The following is a 23,787-nucleotide window of genomic DNA, read 5'->3' on the forward strand; positions in this document are numbered from 1 at the left end:
TTTGTGTCTGTTTACTTTAAGATCATGTAAAGTATATGCTTATATATTCCTAAAAGCTCAAATAATTAACTATTAGCACACAATTCCGAAAAATTAGATGACAGTTCACAAATAAACAGAATAATTGAAGATGTTTTGTTTTGTTGTGATATATTACGCACGTTTGTGTTACACATGACAAATACTTAAGCAATTTGCTCCAGTGGGTTTGTATAATTACATGCTGCTATTCTATGCCAAGATCAGATCATTTATCTTTCTTTCTGTTCTTTATAAACACATCAATCTTCTGTACTGTCTCAGTTTAACTGAACCAATTATACTGTCTAATTATTCATAGTTAATCCAGATTTGAGTGTCTTTAGTAATGCTAGTTCTCAGGAACCCTTTGAGGTTTCTCTGGACTTCCCCTGATATTGACAAAGTTCTACATCATTGAGAAGTAATTAGTGTGCAAGACTGCAGTGTTTCAGCAGTAACTCTGGTCCTTGTGGTCTATCATCCCGTAGATTTTTAACTCCAATCCTGAGCAAATTCACCTGCCTGTAATATTCTAGTAATCCTGAAGACCTTGATTAGCTTGTTGAAGTGTGTTTGATAAGAGTTGGAGCTAAACTCTGCTAAACAGCGGACTTTAAGTGCCAGAGTTGAGAAACCCTTTCATTTAGCATCTCTCCATGTCTCTGCAGTGATTCAGGATGTGGAAAACTCCTCTCTGGAAGGACAGTACCACAGTTTTGCTAGTCTGATGGAGGAGCGGTTGGCTGAGCTCTTCATGGTGGCCCACCAGCAAGGCGTTCGCTTCAAGCGGGCAGCAACGGTGGGAAGTTACACTGTCCAGGTGCGCCTAACAAAATTGAAAGTGCTAATTAAGCAAACTAATTGCAAACAAATAAATAATTCTGTAAAAATATAATTAATTCTAGAAAACACATCTACATGCCATAAGAAAGGACTCATGATTGGACCCAACTTTAGTCATTTCTTAGGTGATGTGAATCTGTTTTCCAGAATTAATTATACGCAACGAATAAGCAAATTTGTGTCATGCATCTGCATTCGTATGCAAGCTGTAGAACATGGCTGACTTTAACTTTGTGATATTTCCATATGTATGTACTTAAAACAAATGAAAGTAGTTTAGAAAGTAGTTCTACAATGCATTCTTAAACTGTGTAAATCATTATCAGTTACAAGGAGTGCTGTTGTTAACCTGCTTCACTACTGGGGCGAGTTGTAACAGTAGGTGGGGTGGGGTGTAATACTAATAGAAAACATGGACAGACTTCTTATGTTGAGGGAATGACATATTTTTAAATAATATAATACTTTCTTAATCCAAAATAAAATATTAATGAATCCATCTCTGATAATCCAGGTTGCTATGTTCACGCAGGTTTGTTTACACATTAAACTTGTGGCCACAAGAAAAATACGTTGTTTTCTCAACATAAGAAGTTGTGGCCACGAGAAATGGATGTCGTTCCCTCAACATAGCATCTTGAAGCCACGAAATAACAATGTTGTTACCTCGACAAAATGATCTCGTGGCCACAACATAATATCACGTTCCCACAAGTTAATATGATGTTCCCACAAATTAATATCTCGTGGCCATGACATATTATCACATTCCCATTAGTTATTATGTCGTGGCCACAACAAAACTAAGTGAACCAACCATGTCAGCTCCCGGGCACCCTAGATTTCACACCTGTTGCTCATTTTTTTTTAATTTATTATTGTTTGTTGAGTAACAAAACACAGTATTCTTCCTGTTGTTTATTTTTTGTGGAATATTATTCTTTTTTTGTTTGTTTAAATGATGATGTTTTTTCTACAGGAAGTGATCAAGTTTTTTTTTGTTTTCAGATGGTTAGTATCAGGCGTGTGAATGGGCCAAAAAACCCAGCTGAGATGACCTACTACGTCCAGCAAAATGGGACCCCACTGCTTGGCACATCTGCAGCCAAGCTTCTGAACACAGTGGATTCGCAGACCATGGCACTCACACTGGGATACTTTGTCCAACTGCAGGCTGAAGGTCAAAATTTCTTTCTTTTCAGGTTTTACTAGAATTATAGAAATGTTTAAACCACTTTATTTTGTGTCTTTAACAACTATGTACTTACTTTTAAATTAATCATTTGATACAATGCACTATCGTGTACATACCTGTACATTTTTTACATTGAACTTATATTGTAATTAAAAATACCTTTCTGAATTTATATCTGTAAATAATTTCTGTAGTTACATCAATAATTACACTGTCAACCCTACCACTACACCCACCCTTAAACCTAATCAAACCACCAAACCTGTTACTAACCTTAACAGTATCCCACCTCAGTAGCACAAATGTGATTTTCAATTCAACATGAACACAATAGGTACATTGTACCTTGCATTCATTCATTCATTCATTCATTCATTCATTCATTCAATTATTTATTTCACATACCGTAAGTACCTTACAGTACATAGTCGTTAAAGACAACTAATATAAAGTGGGACCAAAATTTTACTTACAGCAATATTACTATATGCAGAATTACTTATTTTAAAAAAAATCCACTTATAATAATATAGATATGTAACTAAGGATATTTTTTTTTTTCCAACTGAGACACGAAAAAAAATATTTGTTGTGGTAATCAGCATTATGATACATATTGTATATATATTTTTGGCAATATTTAACTTAAATCAAACCCAGATCATTTCATGATTGGCTTATTACTCTGTTCACATGCTAAATCTTCATGCCTCTTGATTTTGTGAACATTCTGCATAGTCACATAATTCTGAATGAACAAATAATGGTGTTATTGGGAAGACTAATTAAAAAGTAAGTAAACAACTTTGTCACATCAAAATCAAATACTGAATGACTTGAAAACATGATCTGTGAGTTTTTAGTGAGCAATCAGCTTAGTGAATCAAAGGTAAAGCTCCTTGTCTGTGACCATCACCACACCTGTCGTGGTCTGAATGTAATAATCTAAATTATGATCTGAAAATAAGTTGACTATTATAAAGAACAACTACATTTTCTGTTCACAGAGAAACTGTAATCTGAAATTTGAAATGAAAGCAGATTAAATGTAAAAATGCTTAAAAAAACAGACTTGATAAATATACTTGGTTTTAATAAACAAATTATTTTGTTAATGTTAAACAAAAAGGAAATAAAAAAAATAATTGTAATATTGTAATATTTTTTTTAACCTGGATTAAAAAAAAGTCACTAACAAAATAATTGTTGTACAAACAAAATATTTTTGGGTCAAAATATTTAAGCAACACAATTTGCAAAATCATAGTTTAATATGTAAAAGATTTAATTTGACTAACAGTGTTTCCTATCATGCAGCCGTAGTGAAGAATCCACCCAACAACCTGTGGATCATCGCTGCAGTGCTAGCACCCATCGGTGTGGTGACCCTCATCATCATCATCATCACCACGGTTCTGTGTCACAAAAACAAGAGCGATTTCAAAAGCGATCCCATTGGAAACGTCAACCCTCGAGTCAAGGTACAGCAGTAATTATAATTATAACTCATAATGCTATTTTGTACACTCAGTATATTTTACAGTGGCTTCAGCTTTGCTTGCTTTGCCTCTGGGAAAACATCCCGAGAGAGTGTATGAGAGATAGATAGAAATGATTGATGACTCTTCATGCTGTTTTCTCTCATTTAGACTGCTTACTGGAGAGACGTGGGTTATTACCCTCAGGTAGTTATTCAGCTCTTCAATCATCTCACCTGCTGCTCTGGACTCCTGATGTACACACAGTGTTAAGGATGATGTGTAGAATAGACAGGTCTTTGGGACAAGTACTAATGATTTTGCACAATTAAAGGGTTAGTTCACCCAAAACAGTAAAAAATATTTAGTCATTGACTCCCCTGTGTGTCATTCCATACATGTAAGACTATTTTGTGAAACATAAAAGGATATGTTTAGTGGAGTGTCCTGGCTGATTTTTTTTCCATACATTGAAAGTGAATGGAGACAGGAATGTTTCGAAATGAACAATTCATGCATTCATTGTATGGAGCAGCCTTGACATTCTACAAAAAAATAAAAAAGACATACAGATTCCAAATGATATATTTACTGAATTGAACTATTTTTTTGTGTGAACTACTCCTAACTAATATGAACATTGTTGAGTTATGTCAATACTGTAGTTTTTTTTTTTTTTCCTAGATTAGGTTCTTAATGTACTGTATGTGTGTGTGCATTTGTGTGTGTTCCTTTGCGTGCTTGTATGCCTAAACAAGCTGAATATTTTAGGAATAAGGTCAGAAATTCTCTGATGATTTAGTTGGAAGTAGGCTAGCTGGACTGTGAAAGGGACAGAAACCTCTTTGTTATAAAAATGCATTTAATACATCAATTCTGTAAAACCATAAAACATGTATCCTCCTCTCTAAGAGAAAAGCAGACAGCAGCACTTATTTAAAAATGTCAAATATGTCTTATTTATTAGGTATAATGATCTGACCTGCTTTTCCCCCATATACACCAACTGGCCTAGTTTATCATTTGCAATGACTGACAAATTACTGCCTGAATTTTGCTTGACCATTATAGAAAACCTCATTGCCTTTAGTTATCCAGCAACTATGGATTTGCTACTTACAGAATATATGCAGTGTATTATAATTATTATTAGAATATATTTGCAGGACTGCAAAGCTGTTCTTCATTTTAGTTTTTTGGACAGCAGCACCGGACCATTGGTTTCAGGATGGCTTATGGTTATGGGCTTAGATCAAAGCCAATGACAGCAGAAGTTATTGGACATATGACCCTTTGAACCAATACCTCATCGTGGGATTCATTTTCTTTTTTTAAATTTATTTTATTTTTATTTTTTTATGTAGAAAAAACATACAGTGGGTAAAGGAAAGAATCATCCCCCTTTAAAATAATCACATTTTGATGCTTTGCAGCCTGAAATGAAGACTGACACAGCTTTTGTTTTATCCAGCTGTATTTAATCAATACAACTTATATAACATCCAAGTGAAAGATATAACACCAACATGTCAAAAAAAAAAAAGAATCACTGAGTGGGAAAAAGGATCACCCCTTTGTGTCAGTATTTTGTTTTAACCACCTTTTGCTTTAATTACAGGCTTTAAGGTAATGATACACAGGGCAACTTTTTGAGCAGTGTTGCTGGGAAATGTTGCTGTCAGTGGGCAACCAGGTGAGACACAGGGCCCACGCCAATCTAACGTATCCAGATAGAAATACGGTTGCCATTCTCAATGGCAAAGTGTCCAAGCAACATTGCTCAAAAAGGTGGCTTGTGTATCATCACCTTTAGTCTGTTGGGATATGTCTCTACTAATTTTACACATCTAGACTTAGCAATATTTGCCCACTCTTCTTTGCAGAACTGCTCAAGTTCACCTCCATGCTTTACTATAGGAATGCTGTTATTTGGATGGTGAGCTATATTGGATTTCCACCAGGCATATAGTTTGGTGTTGGTGTTGAGTAGCCTCACTCAACTGATTGTGTTTCGCAATCAGCGCAGTCGTGCATGCTCTCACAGCTGTTTGTCATTTTCTTATTAATTTTCTTCTTACTTGTCTCTTGTTTTTACTCTTTTCTTTTGTTACTTGTGCTAATTGTTACTTATACTTCACTTGCACCTTTTGCTTTGATTTTCTTTTAGTCATAAGTATTGTTTTTGTGTGTGTGTTTCCTTTTATTTACTTAATTCTGTTTCTGTCCAATCTGTCTGCACTTACTGTCCAGCGGCTTGCCCTCCTCTCGCTTTGGACTGTGACCTTGTTGTTTGGACTGAACATGGTAATTGACCCTAGCCTGTCCCTGACTTCAATGTGTTACTCTCCGTTGTGCAGCTGCTCGCCTGGTGTTTGATCTCCACTCAACGGATTATGTGCTGTGGCTTTCTTGGACTTTGTTTGCTGGAGGGGGGTGATCCTTTTTCTGACTCAGTGATTCTGTTTTTATTTTTTTTATTTTTATTCTGACATGTTGGTGTTATATCTTTCACTTGGATGTTATAAGTTCCCTTTCAGTCGGTCACTCTTGACGTCACGTCGGTGACCGACGAATTGGGATATTGCTTCGATAGACCAATCTACTTTGAGTGTAAACTAAACGAGCTAATGCGCATTGGCATGCAATTATTGCATCCAGCTGCCGCTGATCACAACGTGCTCACAGTGAGTATAATAAGGCAGCAGGTGCAATGCAGATCTGCAGGTACTCGTCTGGCCTGTCCGGCGATGCTTATACGGCCTGTGGAGAAGCTGCCTCCACCTTACATGCTACAGCGTTACTGCATATACACCATTTGTGGTCTAGCAGCGCCATCTCTGGCTGTGCCTGGTTAATATGAGGGACGCAGATGAAGATCGGTTCCTTAATGCCCCTGTGTCCCAGACCTGCTTCTTCGGCGACGCGGTTGATAACCTGGCCCAGCAGTTCTCGGCTGCACGGGAGCAGATTGAGGTGGTCCATCCCCGCCCCACCAGTCCTGGCCCCCATCAAACCAAGATGCTCAGACAGCTCTTTGTCTGTTACGGAGTCTGGCCAGGAGAGAATGAATGCCGTCTCTAAGCAGAGGATAGACCACTGGATTGTGGATGCCATCGCCCTGGATTATCAGGCACAGGGTGTGCCCTGCCCATTCAGGTTGCGAGCTCACTCAACTAGGAGTGTTGCATCCTTCGGTACGCTGGCTTGTGGTGCCTCGCTGACAGATATTTGTAGGGCTGGGCGACCCATAACACGTTTACTAGATTCTGTAGCCTTCGTGTAGAGCCGGAAATGGGTAATGGCACCAAGAGGCCCCGGTTAGTGTCGGCTTGCTAAAACTCCTCCAGAGTGTCCGTACTGTAGACCCTGTTGAGATCCTCCATCACCCTTGGCAGCCGGACATGGCGGAATATCCAGCGCCAGGCCTTCACGATTAAACCGTGAGAACTGTGGAAGGCTGGGTTCCATATTGAGACCTAAGTGGTACTCATCTGTGTATAGTTCACGGTATAGCCTTAGAGTCCGTGTTTCCCTGGCAGACATCTGCCTTCCCAAGAGGGTTTCAATCACCTCCAATTTCTCCATATACACCTAAACAGATGCTATATGTGTATTTGCTTCTGAAAACTCCTTCGGGAAGGATGGGGCCTCAGCAGCGTCCCTCTTCCAAGTGGAATGGGTACGTTTTCCCAGTGTTATCCAGTCTCACCCAGTGAGATAGTGCTTTGACAATCGGCCTACACCAAATAGGGGCATAGGCAGCGGTCATTCATCGGTCACATCCTGTCACCACGGTTGCTGTTCCTCAGTGAAAACCTGGTATGCATTGCCCCTGCTGCCTTATTATACTCACGCTGTGATCAGCGGCAGCTGGATGCAATTATTGCATGCCAATGTGCATTGGCTCGTTTAGTTTACACTCGAAGTAGATTGGTCTATCGAAGTGATATCCCAATTTGTCGGTCACCTGCGTGACGTCTCCATTCCCTCCTTCAGGGAAAGAGGGTTACCATACGTAACCGAGACGTTTCACCAGGGGCGTAGATTACACTGGGGACATGCCCCCCCCCCACTTTTAATATCATGTAAATTATAAAAAACTATCTATGCAAGTGTTTTCGCATAGAGGTTTTCAAGAGCTGGTGTGAATAAATATAGATTTAAACTCAAAGAGACAGGATAGTCTGCGCGTCACCTGATATTTTATTCTGACCCAGAATAAGGTGAGATGAACATCACAGAGTGCTAAACAGTCCATAGAGTATGTGTTTCATTCATACTCGAAGCCGGAGGGTGCTCTTGCGCAGAAAGTCAAACCAGGAAATTCCTAATATAGGCAAAAGTGTAGCTATTGCTGTATGAAAACGGGGGGTTCTATTGAGGAAATTCCTAATTTGGACACTGAAAGACCATTAAATGTATGATTGGCGCACATATATGGTTTATTTGTGCTTTTCAAGTCATCTCCAGGTAATAAATAAAGTATATGAACAATGCAGTGCTAATTGACATAGCATTTATTATAGTATAGAAACTATTCTGCCTTATTATGTGATAAAGTGTTTGTAGTATATAAACATTAGAAAATCATTATTATGGATTATTGTCCAGCAGTAGTTTGATTTCTAAGCCAATTAAAAATAAAGTTGCCTATACACTACCAGTCAAACGTTTTTTTTTTAACAGTAAAATAGTTAATGTTTTTTTTAAAGAAGTCTCTTCTGTTAACCAAGCCTGCATTAATTTGATCAAAAGTACAGCAAAACAGTAAAATGTTGAAATATTTTTACTATTTAAAACAACTGTTCCCATTTCAAGGGAACTTTTCGAACTGCGGTACTCTAGGGGTCGCGCTATGGGGAACACCTCGTCGTGACCGGTGTCTGAAGCATACAAATGAAAAAAAAAACACAACGAGTTGGCCGGCGACAGCCCTTGGACGTCACTACCGGCTTGCGACTATTAAAAAACAGGCATCGGGAAGGGCTAAGGCTAGGAACTAGCATTTTCTACTTCTTCGTCTTCACTGACTGTTTTGTTTGAAGCGTGCATCCTCAAAAACCGGTAAGAGCGCTCTTTCTCTGTTATCATGGCGAGCTACTAGCAAGGTTTTAGGACAATGTATGGATACGTTGGGCGGCATTATTTGACACCGATGATGGACACACGATCTTTACCTGATTTTGTTTGGGTAAAGAGCACGCAACCGATGTCGATGAGGCCAATCTGCGTGCATGCGAGGATTTCAAGGAAAAAGAACGCTCAGCTCTCGCTCTTAGCGTGCGAAAAACAAAAAAGGCAGCATCTGCCTTGGCCCGCGGTTCAGGACCCGCCGTGTGAGGCAGGAGGAAAAGTGCGCTCGTGCAAGAATTTCAGGTGGATTGTTCAAATACTGTTCTAGAGGAGGGCGCTATAATGGCACTCGGACGAGAGAGCAGCTCAGGAGATGACATGGTTTCGCTTTTGATTTCACATTAGTGCTCCTGCTGGGGTTTTACCAAGGGAAAAGCAGGAGGGGGAAAAACAGCGAGACTCATTTCTCGCTATGAGAAGAGAACTCCGATGTTGGAGTTATCGCGCTGCATAGGCGACCTTTTTGTAGGAGGAAGCCTCTGCTAAACTACCACGAGAATCGCCCAAATATCCCCTCATACTGAGGGGAGCGATGCTTGAAGTGTATAAACAACATACATACTGGCTGAGCGATGTGAGAGCCCAAGGAACCCAAGGATGCCTAATCATCTCAAGAAAGAGGGACGAGGCGGAGCTCGTAACCCTTACCGGACAGGATTTTTAAGAAAGTGCCCATAGTCTTTGCGTGCACACTTTACCACTTACGTGGATTTAGAAAATAAATGCGCAAAAGTGCTTTCACTGCACACAAGGACCACCATGTGGTCTCCTGGAAAGTACACAGAGCTTAGCGTGTGTACCTTCAGGCTAAGCATCGCAAAAGGCGCTGAACCGCACGGGCCAGGCAAGCTCGCTTTAATCAATTGTACAGCTCAAGGTGGGGGAGAATCATCTGAGGCACCTTGTATACAGGGTGAAAGTCTGGCTGTACGCACCGCTGCTCCACTTCCCGCTGGATGCGATACTTTACCATTAAGCAGCCAGGAGGCACCTCAGGGTGACCTGGCTGCGACATCCATGAAATTCCCTGCAGTGCTGTCTGAGGATCACCGAGGCTCCCGCAGACACCTTTGATCTCGGTCGCCTAAACCAGGAGCACAAGGCCGGACGGCCACAGGGTGGTGACGAGTGTTTAGTACACGCCGATGAACCTGGCAGACCACGGGACTGTAAAGGAAACTCTTCAGAGTTTAGTAGTAGCCACATAACCACCGCAATTTCATGAGAAACATATAGAAGTTCGGGGACAGTTAGAGCGCACCACCGCCTGCTGTTCGGATCCTTCGCTCAGGGAGGTCCTCCTCTTAGCCCGGGACCATCATAAGGTCCTGGTTACTATGAACCATAGAACCAGCCACAGAAACTAGCATAGGTCCACGCTCCTAGGAGACTGTTATGTTCGAGAAATTTTCAACCTAAAGCTCGATCAGGTGGAGAGCTGGTGGTCCAGACGAGGGCAGAATTAGGCTGCGGGGAGGATTAAAAACAGAAATACCGTTACCCAAAGGGGATTTTGAGTAGCTTTTACTAGGTACTCGCTCTGATCCCGGACGAGTACCGCTCTGCCTCGAGTGATGAAAACAATCCCTCACGTACTGCTTATGCATGTTTCGTGGTTCCATGATTTTTTTACTAAACCACCCGCAGGGGGGGCAGGACGCGAAGCCGCGACACTAGGCGCTTCTGCGCGGTCTTTGATCAGCGCAGGGAGGAGGGGAGTTATAAAATAACCCCTGTATGTTGTTCGGGCTCGGACCTGGTTACCTTCGTGGAATGAATGGATGTTAAAGGCTTTGCCGAGCGCAGTTCCTTGCCTCCCTAAACACTTCTCAGACCACCATCCTCGACGGTTCCGGGTACCGAAAAAAGATCAGAAGTTCTGGACCGGAGCTCCTGAGCATCGAGAAGCAAAGCCCTTTCGGGAATTTCTCCCGATGTCCTGCCAGGTCACCCAGATGGTCTCTCCGTTACCACCATGGTGCCATAGACTCTACCCATGGCGGGAAAGGAAGTTGCCTGCTTGGTAGCACGGGAGATGAGCGGTCTGTGGTGCGGCGCCAGCTCGGTGATATACCTGGTCAGCTGAAAGGGCCCCGCCTTTATTCAGGTCCTTCGAGCAGATCAGCCTGATTAAGCCTGAAGCACATGGTATTTTGTGAAAACGAGCCACAGCCTGACCTGCTGCTGCGCATGCTCAACCACATATTTAAGTGTGGGATGAGCTCGCGCACTCCTGTAGGGGCTGTATGGATGGCGCAAGAGGGAGTTCCCTTCTTGAGAGAGGATGGTTCCCCCACAGAGAGATAGATAGCGTCAGCGTCTCTTCTACATGGGGGCATCTTCTCATAGCCGCTTTAGCGGCGATCCCCTCGAATGTTGGGCATAAATCGTATGCTGGAAACCGGTTGGATGCGAGAAGAAAACGGCCCTTTCCATTTTTTTTCGATTTCTGTGTGTAAATCAGGCAAAAATGGACCTCTCAACATACTGGGCTGGAGGGCTATGGTCAGACAAATAACGCTGCTCACTATCGAGCGCGACCACGCGCACCCGCCCTTGAGTGCTGGCACGAAATTCCATGGCAAGTCCAACTTTGCCGTTCTGGGCGCACTCCATAAGTTCTTAACTAGTACTCCGCGTTTCTTTCAGGGCAGGAATGGTGTTTGAGAAGGCTCAGCTTCGTGCCCTTTCTTCAGTTGGTCAGAAAAGCCCTGCTCATCCCTGGGCAGAACTCCACCCAGTATCCTCGGATAACTCAGTATCAGAAAGTGTTAATGACAACAGATCTTCTTCCTGAAGCCTCCTTCAGCTCTCGTCTGCCGCCGAAGAGAAGGAAAGGGAAAGTCCCTCTCTAAACTTTCCTCAGCGAGATGCTAGGTTCCTGCGTATCCCCCACGAGCTCTTTCTGATTCCAAGCCTTCAGCTCCAGCGGCGGGTCCGAAGGCGCTAACAAAGAAGCAGATGGCTGTCCCTTCTTTGGCCGTAAAGGGTATTGACACACGAGAGCGTCTAAACGTCATAGGGAAACTGCTCGCAATGCACGCAAATCGCCCACCTCAAGGACGTCGCGTGCGTGCCATCTTCGCCCAAACAAAAGACGCAAAGACTGTGGGTGTCATCAGGTTCGCAAAATAACGCCGACACGGATGGACACACAGCCCGAAAACGCCTTGAAAGTGAACGTGCTCAGTGATAATTACAGAATGTAACCATCGCTGAGTAGGGACAGTGGCACTTCGTCCAGATGCACGCTGCCATGCAGAAAAACAGTCAGCTGAAGACGAAGAAAGATGAATGACGTGTTTTCCGGTGCCTGATGCCTTTATAGTCGCACCGGTAGTGACGGTCAGAGGCTGTCGCCGGCCAAATCGTTGGTGTTTTTTCATTGTATGCTTCAGACACGGGTCACGACGAGGTGTTCCCCATAGCGACCCCTAGAGGACGCAGTGTCGAAGTTCCCTTGAAGGGAAACCTTTGTTTTTAAGAAAACAGTAACGCTTGAGATGAAGACTAACTGTATGATTGCGAAATATATGGTTTATTTGTGATTTTCAAGCTCATCATCCAGCATCATTAATAAAGTATATGAAACATGCCCTTCAGAAATCATGTTGATATAGCATTATATTTGCTATAGGAAAATATTCTGCCTTATTATGTGATAAAGTGTTTGTAGTATATGACATTAGAAAGCCATTATTATGGATTATTGTCCAGCAGTAGTTTGATTCTAAGCCAATTTAAAAAAAAAGTGCTGCCTATACATACCATCAAAAGTTTTTTTTTTTTAACATGAATAGTTCATGGTTTTTTTTTAAAGAAGTCTCTTCGTTAAGCCAAGCCTGCAGCCATTTTATCAAAAGTACAGCAAAACAGTAAAATGTTGAAATATTTTTACTATTTAAAACAACTGTTTTCTATTTGAAAATATTTTAAAATGTAATTTATTGTGATTTCAAAGCTACATCTTTAGCATCATTACTCCAGTCACAGGATCCTTCAGAAATCATGTTGATATTCTGATTTGCTGCTCAAAAAAACATTTATTATTATGATGTTGAAAACATCTAAGTAGAATTTTCATGTTTCTTTGATGAAAAGAAGTTCAGAAGAACAGCATTTATCTGAAATAGAAATCTTCTGTAACATTATAAATGTCTTTATCATCACTTTTTATTATTTTTAAGCATCCTTGTTAGATAAAAGTATTAATTTATATAATTTATTTTCCGAAAAATAAAAATTATACTGACCCTAAGCTTTTGAATGGTAGTGCAGGGGTGGCAAACTCTTCAGACCTTGATTAGCTTGTTCAGGTGTGCTTGATTAGGGTTGAAGCAAAACTCTGCAGGGCTGCGGTTCTCAATGACCGACGTTCACCACCCCTGCTATAGTGTATAAAAGTGTTACAAAAGCTTTTTATTTTACATAAATGCTGATCTTTGGATCCTTCTATTCATCAAAGAATCCTGAAAAAAAATATGTACTCAACTGTTTTATGTATTGATAATAATAATTATAATAATAATAAGATTTCTTGAGCAGTAAATCAGCATATTAGAATGATTTCTGAAGGATGTGACACTGAAGACTGGAGTAATGATGCTGACAATTCAGCTTTGATCACAGAAATAAATTACATTTTAACAGATATTCAAACAGAAAGCAGTTATTTTGCTGTACTATGGATCAAATAAATGCAGGCTTTGTGAGCAGAAGAGACTTATTTATAAAACATTAAAAATCTTACTGTTCAAAAAAAACTGGAATGTATTATATGTTGCAATTAATATATATAATGTCTATATGTATATGATATAGATATATATATATATATATCATATAATATATATATATATATATATATATAGAACATTTCTGTCCCCCTCACTTCTGAAATGATGGCTACGCCCCTCCGTTTCACTGAATAAATATAGCTGGATAAAACAAAACTGTGTCCGTCTTCAATTCAGGTTGCAAAGCAACAAAATTTGCTTATTTTAAAGGGGGTGATTATTTTCTATTCCTACTGTATGAGACAGCATCCTCAATTTCTAATTTGTATCTTTAAATAACTTAATTAATATCCACTAAATTCCCCCATGACTACTTAATTAAATAGGATTTGTTTAAAGTCTCATCTTCAAGTCCCACCATTGCCAAATCTGTTTACCTTCATTAGATCTAAGGATTATATTAACATGCGAACTCTTGAACTTTCCTTGGTCTAATGTGTTGCAGTCAGATTGTTTCAGTCATAAAAAATGAATTGTTGATTTGAATAAAATTGAATATTTTAGATGTTACCACATAAACCACATTTTAGTGGTTTATTTCTTGCACTTGAAACCATTAATGTTCACAGGATCCTTACAAATTTTATTTGAATGGAGCAGTCAGGTTTCTGACAGCACATGTTCTTTTTATAGTATACATGCCTGAAATATATAGTTAAAACATTTGTCCAAAGGAATGTAAAACCAGATAATTTTTTTTGGTAGCAAAAAACAAAACAAAAAACAAAATGTTTTATCTGTCTCAAACTGATATTTTAAGTAAACCCCATTATGCACTGTAAAAAGTGGTAACCTGCAAAAAGTGCTTACTGTAAAGAGCTGTCTATACCTGATGCAACCCCATTTATTTAAATATTTTTGACCAGGTAATTTAGATGTTACCATTTTTAAATGTGTACAGTGTATAAGAATAACCTTCTTATCTGTAATCAAATATGTGAATGTTTGCTCGTTGCTTAGCCTGTTCAGGGGTTTGACTATGCCAAGCAACACCTGGGTCAGCAGGGTGGTGATGAGGAGACCCTCCCGGTTACCCAGGAGACTATGGTTCTGCCCCACCCCATTCGAGATGCCCCCCTGTCCCTAGATAAGCCTGCACGCCAAGATGGATCCACTTCCAAGAAGAGCCTGAACAGTGCGATAAGGAAAAGGTATGTGTGAAGAAACCTAACACTTATGGCATGCTGTAAATACTCAGTATTCATGTCACAGCCCTAACAGTAATGCTGTCGTTTGCTGTTATTTGGCACAGGCCCACAAAACTGCTTGTCATGGAAGACATAAGCTAGAGACGCTAAATATTGTTCAAGAGAGGATGAGATAATGGATATAGTAACAGATACTTGTATGATAATTGCTTTTTAAATAAAATCAATGCTCAGCATGTCAGTATGATCTTAACACTGTGTTAATGAGATCAGTGGCCTCTTAAAAGTTTGACTGATAGTTACAGTAAGGTGACTGACTGTTAATGAATTTCATATGGTTAGATGTACATACTGTAGCTTTCACTTAGTTTCATGGAGTGTGATATAAATGGATCTTGCTTCAAACTGTCAAACAGTTTGACTTAAGTGGATATGTTCTTGATTTAGACCATCCAGCTTAGGTTCAGCTGAATTGTAAATCATGAACTACACTACTGATCAAAAGTTTGGATAATAAGATTTTTTTAAAATGTTTTTTTTGAAGTTGTTTATTATGCTAAAAGGGTTTTTATAAAAGAGATGTTTTTTTTTTTTGAATATTTTTTATGTTTTTTTTTTTTGTGTTGTGGAAGAGGAGTTTTATGCAGCCATAACTTGAGTTTTAAGTGTCATTTGAGCCTTCAGAAATCATTTTAATATGCAGATTTGGTGTTCATGAAATATTTGTTATTATTATTAACTAATTAGGTTTTTGCTGCTTAATATTTTGGGGTAAGATTATGTTTTCACAATAAAGTATTATGTTCTTACTATTAAAAAAAAAAAAAAAGAAAAAAAAAAAGTTTTTACTTTTGATCAAATAATTTCAGTTTTGGTTTGTATAAAAGACTTCTTTCAAAAACATTAATATATATATATATATATATATATATATATATATATATATATATATATATTTATATAATTATCTCCAACTTTTGACCAGAAGTGTACATGTCATAGAAGGACTCAATTTAGTATCCCTTTCACCCACTTCAATAGTCAGGATTTTCAGAAATACTAAATCATCATAGTCAAAGTCATCAACCAATCAATCTTTTATTTGACTTAATGACTTAATGTCCAAAAAAAAAAGAAAAAAAAAAGGATAATAGGACAACATATACAACCCTAAGCACTTACCACACACAATAAAAAGTTACAAAATACAGCAATACCAATGTCTCAACAGCTTTGACTGAGACCGTGAATTTTTTAAATCATTTAGACGGCAGATAAATCTATAAATAATCAAAGTTATGTAAGAAGAGAGTGAGGGAAGCATAAATAAAGAGAAGGACAGAGGTGTTTATTTATTTATTTATTCCTATAGAGTTCCCTAAAACCAACACCCATAATTCAACTTATCCTCAGAAAGAAGAATAAGCAAATGCTCACAGCAGTAAGAGGGTTGCTGAATTCAGAGTGACCGTACTGAGCACACAGCTATTTGCAAAAACACATTATAAATTAATTTGTATCACTATATATATATATATATATATATATATATATATACACACACACACACTCACTCACACCAGTATATATTAAATAATAACTAACAATGTGGGAATCCGACAGCAATAATAGCAGCAATATATATATGCAGATTAGCACAGCTGGTTTTAAATTAATCTAATTTATTTTAGTTAACTGCTCCATAGTCCAGAATTTAGTAATCTGTATTTTATCTGTGTTTCAGAAAGCCATTTTAAAGCCATGATTAACTATCCTAGAATGTCTGAATGGACTAATAAAATGTTCACAATCAAAACCATCAATACTCTAGTTTAAGCACCACATTGATTTGGTACAAGTAAATGTGTTTTACTTGTTTGATTATGTGTCCTTGCATTTATATGTACTGTATGTTTTTGAGATGAGGATGCAGACAAAGAAAATGATATAACCATCCTCTCATTTCACACATGCACCGACTCACCGCTGCTCCTTGTTTCTATGGTTACTTGCAGTAGGTTGCTGAGTGAGGATGGTTCCGTCATCAGCAGCAAATCAGTGAAAGAGGTCTCAGGAAAGGGCTCGGGTGTGCAAAAAGCCACAACGCAGCAGAAACTCCCGAAGGAGGAGTTGAGAAAGAGTAATGGTGAGAAATGCCTTCACAGTTTCAGCACTTTCACACTTGTGCTGTCAGGCCACAAGACATCCATGAAATCAATGATTTTTTTTCCCAAAAATGTCCTATTCTCATAAAGAAAAAACAATCACTCTGTTCCAAAAAACCTAATGAGCTGCCTCCATAGACATTTGAAGGGAGGTGTGATCTTGACAAATAAAATTTCAAAAGGCAGGAATAATTGTGCTAACTCTCCAAAAATACAATTGTCCATTGTAGAGCATGCAATCTCAAATACATCGCACCAAACTCTTTGGAAAGAATAAATCCTTGATGATGGGCAAAGTGAGCAAATGTTAATAAAAAAAAAACAAAAAAAAATACACTTCAGTGTTTCTTCTGCCATGGCCATTTTGGTCTTGGGCTCTTAAACTCTATTAACCCTTACACATATATTTGCTATATTGCAAAACTTATAGCACTTTTCTTTAAATAAGTCAGATTGTGAACACAATCACAATCGATTCCTCCACAACTCACACCATTCCAAACCAACATTCAAACACACTAAATGCAACTTTAAATTTATGTTACTTTTAAGGTAACATGCATGTGTACTTGGAGCCTGTCAATCAACATTAGAGCACCACCCTCAGGCTAAATTATGTAAGCAAACTAAACATTGCTTACAAGTGGTAAATCATAAATAAATATGTATTAATTATGAAACTTTGTAGATTAATTGTATAACTTAAGCGGACTTTATATGAAGTGTCTTAAACTACTATGTACTGGTGTTTAAATTAATCATTTGATACGGTGAACTTATTGTAAATATACATGTTTTTACATTGTACTTATAGGGCCCTATCATACACCCAGCGCAATGCGGCACAAGGTGCAGTGCAAGTGTTTTTGCTAGTTTCAGCCCGACACAGTTCTCATTTTCTTGTCCTGTGCCACGTTGTTTAAATAGCAGACTCTGATCGGTTTATTGCACGCTACGTCCAAAAAACACCCATTACTCATTAAGAGAATTGGGACAACACATTTAGACCATGCGTTTAGATTGTTAAAATAGGGCCTATATTCTAAAATACCTTTATGTAATTACATCTGCAGTTAGTTTCTGTGATTGCATCTATAATTACAAACCTGTCCCTAATTTTAACTGTACCCCCCACCAAGTACATTGTACCAAACAAATAGTATTATTTTTTTTTTGACTTAAGTATATAGCAGTTAAAGACACCTTATATAAAGTGGGACTGCTTTGACAGAATCTGCTCTACCTAAATTTATAGTCACTAGCCGCTAGTGTTTATATGCATCCTAAATACGTACAATTAAATACGATTTTTAATCTTATTGCATAATTTAATAATTTAACAAAACACACATTAGTGATATTTACCTTTATACATCACATATTTTATCCCAGTGCTCTTTACTGACACCGTTAATTACATATCAAATTACGACCAGAAATATAATGTACAAAACTGCTAAAGTCAGAATCAGAAAGAGCTTTATTGCCAAGTATGCTTGCGCATACAAGGAATTTGTTTCTTGTATATGTTTCTTGTATTAATTCAAGTAACATTGTCAACAACACATTGGCTGGCATTTTCTGTTTATTAGAACATAGTAATATATAACACTCTCAAGTAATTACAAACCTGTATGCATTTATTATTATTATTTTTTTCTATTTTTATTTATTTTTTTCTTACATTAAATACAAAAAAAGAACGTTGGGGCCCAAACAGCATTGGATCAAATTGTCCTTTATTGTAAAAAATAAAAAATAAATAAATAAAGATTGAGATTAGTAGAGAAGGTAGATATTTCCAACACAACAGTTTGAAAACCTTTATTTTTTTCCAAATTTAAAACAATTGTTTTCTCAAAAATTAAAATTATGTCATTTATATGGACTACATTTATGGTGCTTTTTGCTTTTTTCAGAGCTTGATTGATGTTGCCACTATGAACTGTTGTGATATGTAAAAAACTGCATTAAGATCCATTCAGTTCTCCTTTATACAGTGCACAGCATAAATGAGTACACCCCATCTGAATAAATATAAAAGATGTATTTTCTTAATGATCACTAATATAATTCATGAAAAGATGGCAAAATTGAAACATATTAAACATATACTTAATAAAAACAACAAAATATATGCCAATATTTTCTGTAAGATAAGTAAATTAGACAATTTTGTTTAAATGAAGGACTGCAGAAATGAGTGCACCTGAGATTTAATTCAGAAAAATGTATAATATTTTAGTACTTAGTATGTCCTCCAGAACTTAAAGTATACTGCTCTGACCCTTCTTGAGTGTACAAGTTCATGACAAATTTTCATATCTGTTCTGTTTAACTCCTGGACAACCTCCTTAAATTCTCTGGTCTTTAATGGGGAGTTTTGCTCAGCTCGTCTCTACAGAATCCCCAACAGCTGCTCAAGAGTGTTAAGATTGAGTGAAATACAGTACATGTCCACTGAAGGATTTTCACCTTGGGAGAATGAATATCTTCATTGTTGTGCTGAAAAAATGCCCAATAATGCAGGGAATGAGAGTAGGGTAGCATCTGCTGTTTCAAGTTTTTGTATTACATCAGTAGTAGTGTATGAATTCATGCCAGCATTGATAAAGCACAACCCCCTCACACCTTCAGCACTCATTCATCCCTAAAAGCTTTACTACCACTGAACATCACTGTGGGTACCGAGGACTTCTCACTGTACTCCTCCTCTAGCAACACCAGAACATTTTGGATGCTTTTGGATCTGAAATGATTGACTCTTGAGACCAGAGTATGGATTTCCAGAAGTCTCTATTTTGTAGATATGGGCCTTGGAAGAGGTTAAATTAGTTTGTTTTGCATTGGCTATAATAGGTAATTCTAGTGGTGACAACAACCATGCATGTCACTTCTGCAGGCTGCGTCATAATCTGTGCAATAAAGTGTCACTCTTTTCATAGCTTTTGCCGGCTCTGAGACACTTGCATGTTATTTGCCAGCATTAAGTCTGAGTATGATTCAGTGGGCTATATAACACTTTTAATTGTCAGGAAATTACTTGTCTTTAAAAGTCTTGTTTCAATATACGTACCTGTTGATCAAAAATAGCCTTAAACCAATACAATATAATTTTTTATTTATTAATTTATTTTTTATTCAGTAACTTTCAGGAGGGTGTACTCATTTTTGTAACACAAAATTGTATCACTTTGATCTTATTTTGCTGAATAATTTTGGCATTCTTCTTTGGTAATTGATCAAGCAGGCTTGTTGGAACATTACATCTCCAAAGAACCCTAACATGTCTTCTAAGTAAAGAGTAATTACTGAATTTGTTATGTTTTAGAGGGGGTATATTCCACAGAAGAAATATCAGCAGTGAGTAATGATAGAATTTAAATTGTTGGGTGGTGAACTATTACTTTAAAAGAAAACGGGCAGTAAGATCCATTCCATTTATATAACTTGTTAGATTCTGCTCACATAGAGTCTAATTCTTTATGGTTAGGACAAAATGTACAGTTTTGCTTATCCTATAATTTTTCCACTTCCATATGAATATATTTAGATGTAGTCTCTCAGAAGTGGACAGACCTAATCTGTCTTGATAAATGGACAAAGTTAATTAAAATCAAAAGATACGCTGAAATTTTAGGATCAGACGTTTTCCAATTTAAATAGGAAATGAGAGCTAAGGAAATTAATCTTCAGCAGAAGTGATAATGTTGGCCAGTGGTGCTGTCACATAATAAGGAAGTGAATTTGTCTGTATTCTGCTTGCATAATCAGATTAAGTTTCTTGTTGCTGACATTAAAGTTTATGTGTTTTTGTTTTTGGCAGATCATTATGATAGTTCCTCAGGATCACTTCAGCTTATTTCTATAAAACCAATTGCAGCTCCACCCACCTACTCGTGCCCTGCATCCTCCGACCGCAGCCAGGACTCTGCTGTATTCAATGGAGAGGTAAGACTTGATTTTATTGGAGACTGCTTCAGATGGCAACCACTGACCAAAGTCCTTTTACTACGGTGGCCGAGGAAGTACAAAACAGATTACAGTTCTGAAAACAAAATAACAAACGCAAATGCAAATCTAAAAAAAACAAAATAACAATTCAGAAAACACAACAACAAATTGAGAAAACATTATAACAAGTCAGAAAACACAATGACAAATTCGAAAACAAAATAACAAGTCAGAAATCACAACGACAAATCCAAAAATAAAATAAGTCAGAAAACACATACCACTTTCTACCACGACTCTGCTGTTCTTTGGCTGGTTCTTTCTGTATACGTTGATTGACAGATGTCTTGTCAGCGGTGAGTAATCCCAAACCAATGGCGCTGTCTCAAACTATACCTACCTTTTCTGGTTGTCTGATTTTACATTGTGTTTTCTGACTTGTTATAATGTTTTCTGACTTGTTATAATGTTTTCTGAATTGTTATTTTGATTTTTAGATTTGCATTTGCATTTGTAATTTGTTATTTTGTTTTCAGAATTGTAATCTGTTTTGCATTTCTAGGCCACCATATTTTACTGACCTTCTGATCATTTTACATATAAAAAAGGGCACTGATGGCTGCAAAACTGGCACTTCAATAATAATTGGCTGACGGTTATGCAACTTCTGAAAAATTGGGGTTCACAGGTTTTTATAGTTTTATACAGCAAGTTATGTTTACAGGCTACCAGGCTGCTGGGATGCTTTTGCAAGGAGATAGACAGATCTCCTTGCAAAAGCATCCAAGCAGCCTGGTATATATATATATATATATATATATATATATATTATATATATATATATATATATATATATATATATATATATATATATATATATATATATATAATGTGGGTTTTGTTTCATGTTTTGGCTTTTGTCATGTTCATGATTTCATGTCTTTTATTTTGTTATTGTTTGATTGCTGTTTCCTTCATGCTCCCTTGCCCTCTTGTCTTCATGCTATTGGTTCCTCTTGTTCATTGTGTCATGTTCTGATTGGTTTATTGTCTTGTCATGTGATTATCAGTTTTGTTTGCTCATTGGTTTGTTAATATCATGTGACCCTCATTGTCTGTTATAAGTAGTCATGTTTTTGCCATTGTCTCTTGTCGTGAATTGATGTTGTAACCTGCTGTCGGTGAGTCTAGTCTGTTCATGCCACATCAAGTCTGTTCAAGTCTCTGTTTGGATTACACCTTGTAAATAAACTGCACTTGGGTTCTCACTACGCTCGCCTTCAGTGGACTCGTTAAAGAATACACAACCCTCAACCATGAACCCAGCAATTTTTTGCCTCCTGAGCCTCCGTCAGGGAAGTCAGACCATTGAGGACTATGTTATTTAGTTTCTTGAACTTTCCAACCATGTGGATTTTAATGATGTGGCATTAAAAGACATTTTTTGTCAAGGATTAAATGAACCCATTTGTTCCTGGCTACCTGGAGGCAAAATAAACTGGTCTCTGGAACAATACACTGATCATGCTCTGCTGTTGTGCGGCTCATCGTACACTGTGGGTTTTGTGGATAAGGAGCCCCACAATCCTACAGTGCCCAGTACACCAGAACCTCTTCACATCCCGACCATCATGTCTGGAGTTGTTCATGTCACGCCTGCTATTCCGAGGTCTGCTCACGTCATGCCTGCCAAGCCACAGCCTATTCATGCCATATCTGCTATGCCAAAGCCTGCTAACATCATGCCCGCTACTCCAGGAGCTGCTCCCGACATGCCAGTCACAGTTTACTCCTATCATGTCTACCAAGTCAAAGCCTGATCACATCATGTCTGCCAAGCCAGAGTCCTCTAACATCATGTCTGCTACCCCAGGGTTTGCTCCTGTCATGCCTGCTATGCCAAGTCCTCTTTACGTCATGTCTTCCAAGCCAGAGCCTGCTCACATCATGCTGGTCACTCAAGAGATCTTCTCAACATGGCTGCCATTGAAGAACTCCATTGTAAGATGGCAGCCACACAAGAGTCACTCTACAAAATGGCCGCCCTTCTAAAGTCTCATCATGTCTCAACTGATCATCCAGAGTCTCACCATGTCGCAGCTGATCATCCAGAGTCTCGTCACGACATGGCCGCCATTCCAGAGTCTCGTCACGACATGGCTGCCATTCCAGAGTCTCGTCACAACATGGCTGCCATTTCTGAGTCTGCTTACATCATGCCTGTCAAGCCAGAACCTTCACACAAGATGGCTGCCACGCCTGAGTCCCCAGCCAAGCCTGAGTCTCGCCATGTCATGGCTGTCACAGAGACTATTCCCATGACCTCAGTGCTTCCAGTAATGGCAGTCGCCATTTTGAGCCTGTGGGCTGCACACTGCGCTCCAGAGATGTCTTCTGTCCACGAGTCTGCTCCTGAGGCCGCTCCTGACCGTGAATTTACTCCAGTGCCCCCAGAGGCAGTGGTGTCCACTGCAGTACCTCCCGAGGTGGTGGCGCCCACCTTTGAACTCTCTGCCTGTCCTTTCACGGCCAAGGAGGCCGTCCACAAACTCTCTGCCTGTCCTGTCACGGCCAAGGAGGCCGTCCACAAACTCTCTGCCTGTCCTGTCACGGCCAAGGAGGCCATCCACAAACTCTCTGCCTGTCCTGCCATTGCCAAGGAGGCCACCAACGAACTCTCTGCCTGTCCTGCCACGGCCAAGGAGGCCGCTAATGAACTCACTGTCTGTCCTGTCACGACCAAGTGGTCTGTCCATGTCTCTGCTCCACCATGGCTTCATGCTCTGTGGGCACCGCCTAGCCACCCCGCTCTTCCTGCTCCGCCATGGCTCCCCCCTAGGCCTGCTCCGCCATGGCTCCATACTACTCTGGATCTGCTACATGGCCCAGGTCCCCCTCTGTTCCATTGTCTGTCACTGCTCCACAGTCTGAACCTGCCTCTGATTCACGAGCCTGGTGCTCTGTTGGCTCCAGTTTGGACTTCTGTTCAACAAGTTCTTGGGGGGGGGGGGGGGGTGATTTGTCTGTTCTCTTTAATTTTTTGGTTTTTGTTTG

The 23,787-nt window shown here is 39.0% G+C and overlaps 1 protein-coding gene across 1 annotated transcript in view; it reads left to right on the plus strand.

Annotated features, from left to right (window-relative positions):
- The window catches only part of LOC109112385 (UPF0606 protein KIAA1549L-like), a 115,235-nt gene that overhangs the window by 59,420 nt on the left and 32,028 nt on the right, over positions 1 to 23,787 (plus strand). Inside the window, exons 9-15 of the mRNA XM_042774718.1 lie at positions 690 to 841; positions 1,873 to 2,044; positions 3,377 to 3,540; positions 3,709 to 3,744; positions 14,427 to 14,617; positions 16,630 to 16,760; positions 20,606 to 20,730. Coding sequence (XP_042630652.1) covers positions 690 to 841; positions 1,873 to 2,044; positions 3,377 to 3,540; positions 3,709 to 3,744; positions 14,427 to 14,617; positions 16,630 to 16,760; positions 20,606 to 20,730 — 971 coding nt within the window. The remainder of the gene's footprint in view (positions 1 to 689; positions 842 to 1,872; positions 2,045 to 3,376; positions 3,541 to 3,708; positions 3,745 to 14,426; positions 14,618 to 16,629; positions 16,761 to 20,605; positions 20,731 to 23,787) is intronic.

Source organism: Cyprinus carpio, chromosome A18 (genome assembly GCF_018340385.1).
Source record: "Cyprinus carpio isolate SPL01 chromosome A18, ASM1834038v1, whole genome shotgun sequence".
Lineage (NCBI taxonomy): Eukaryota > Metazoa > Chordata > Actinopteri > Cypriniformes > Cyprinidae > Cyprinus > Cyprinus carpio.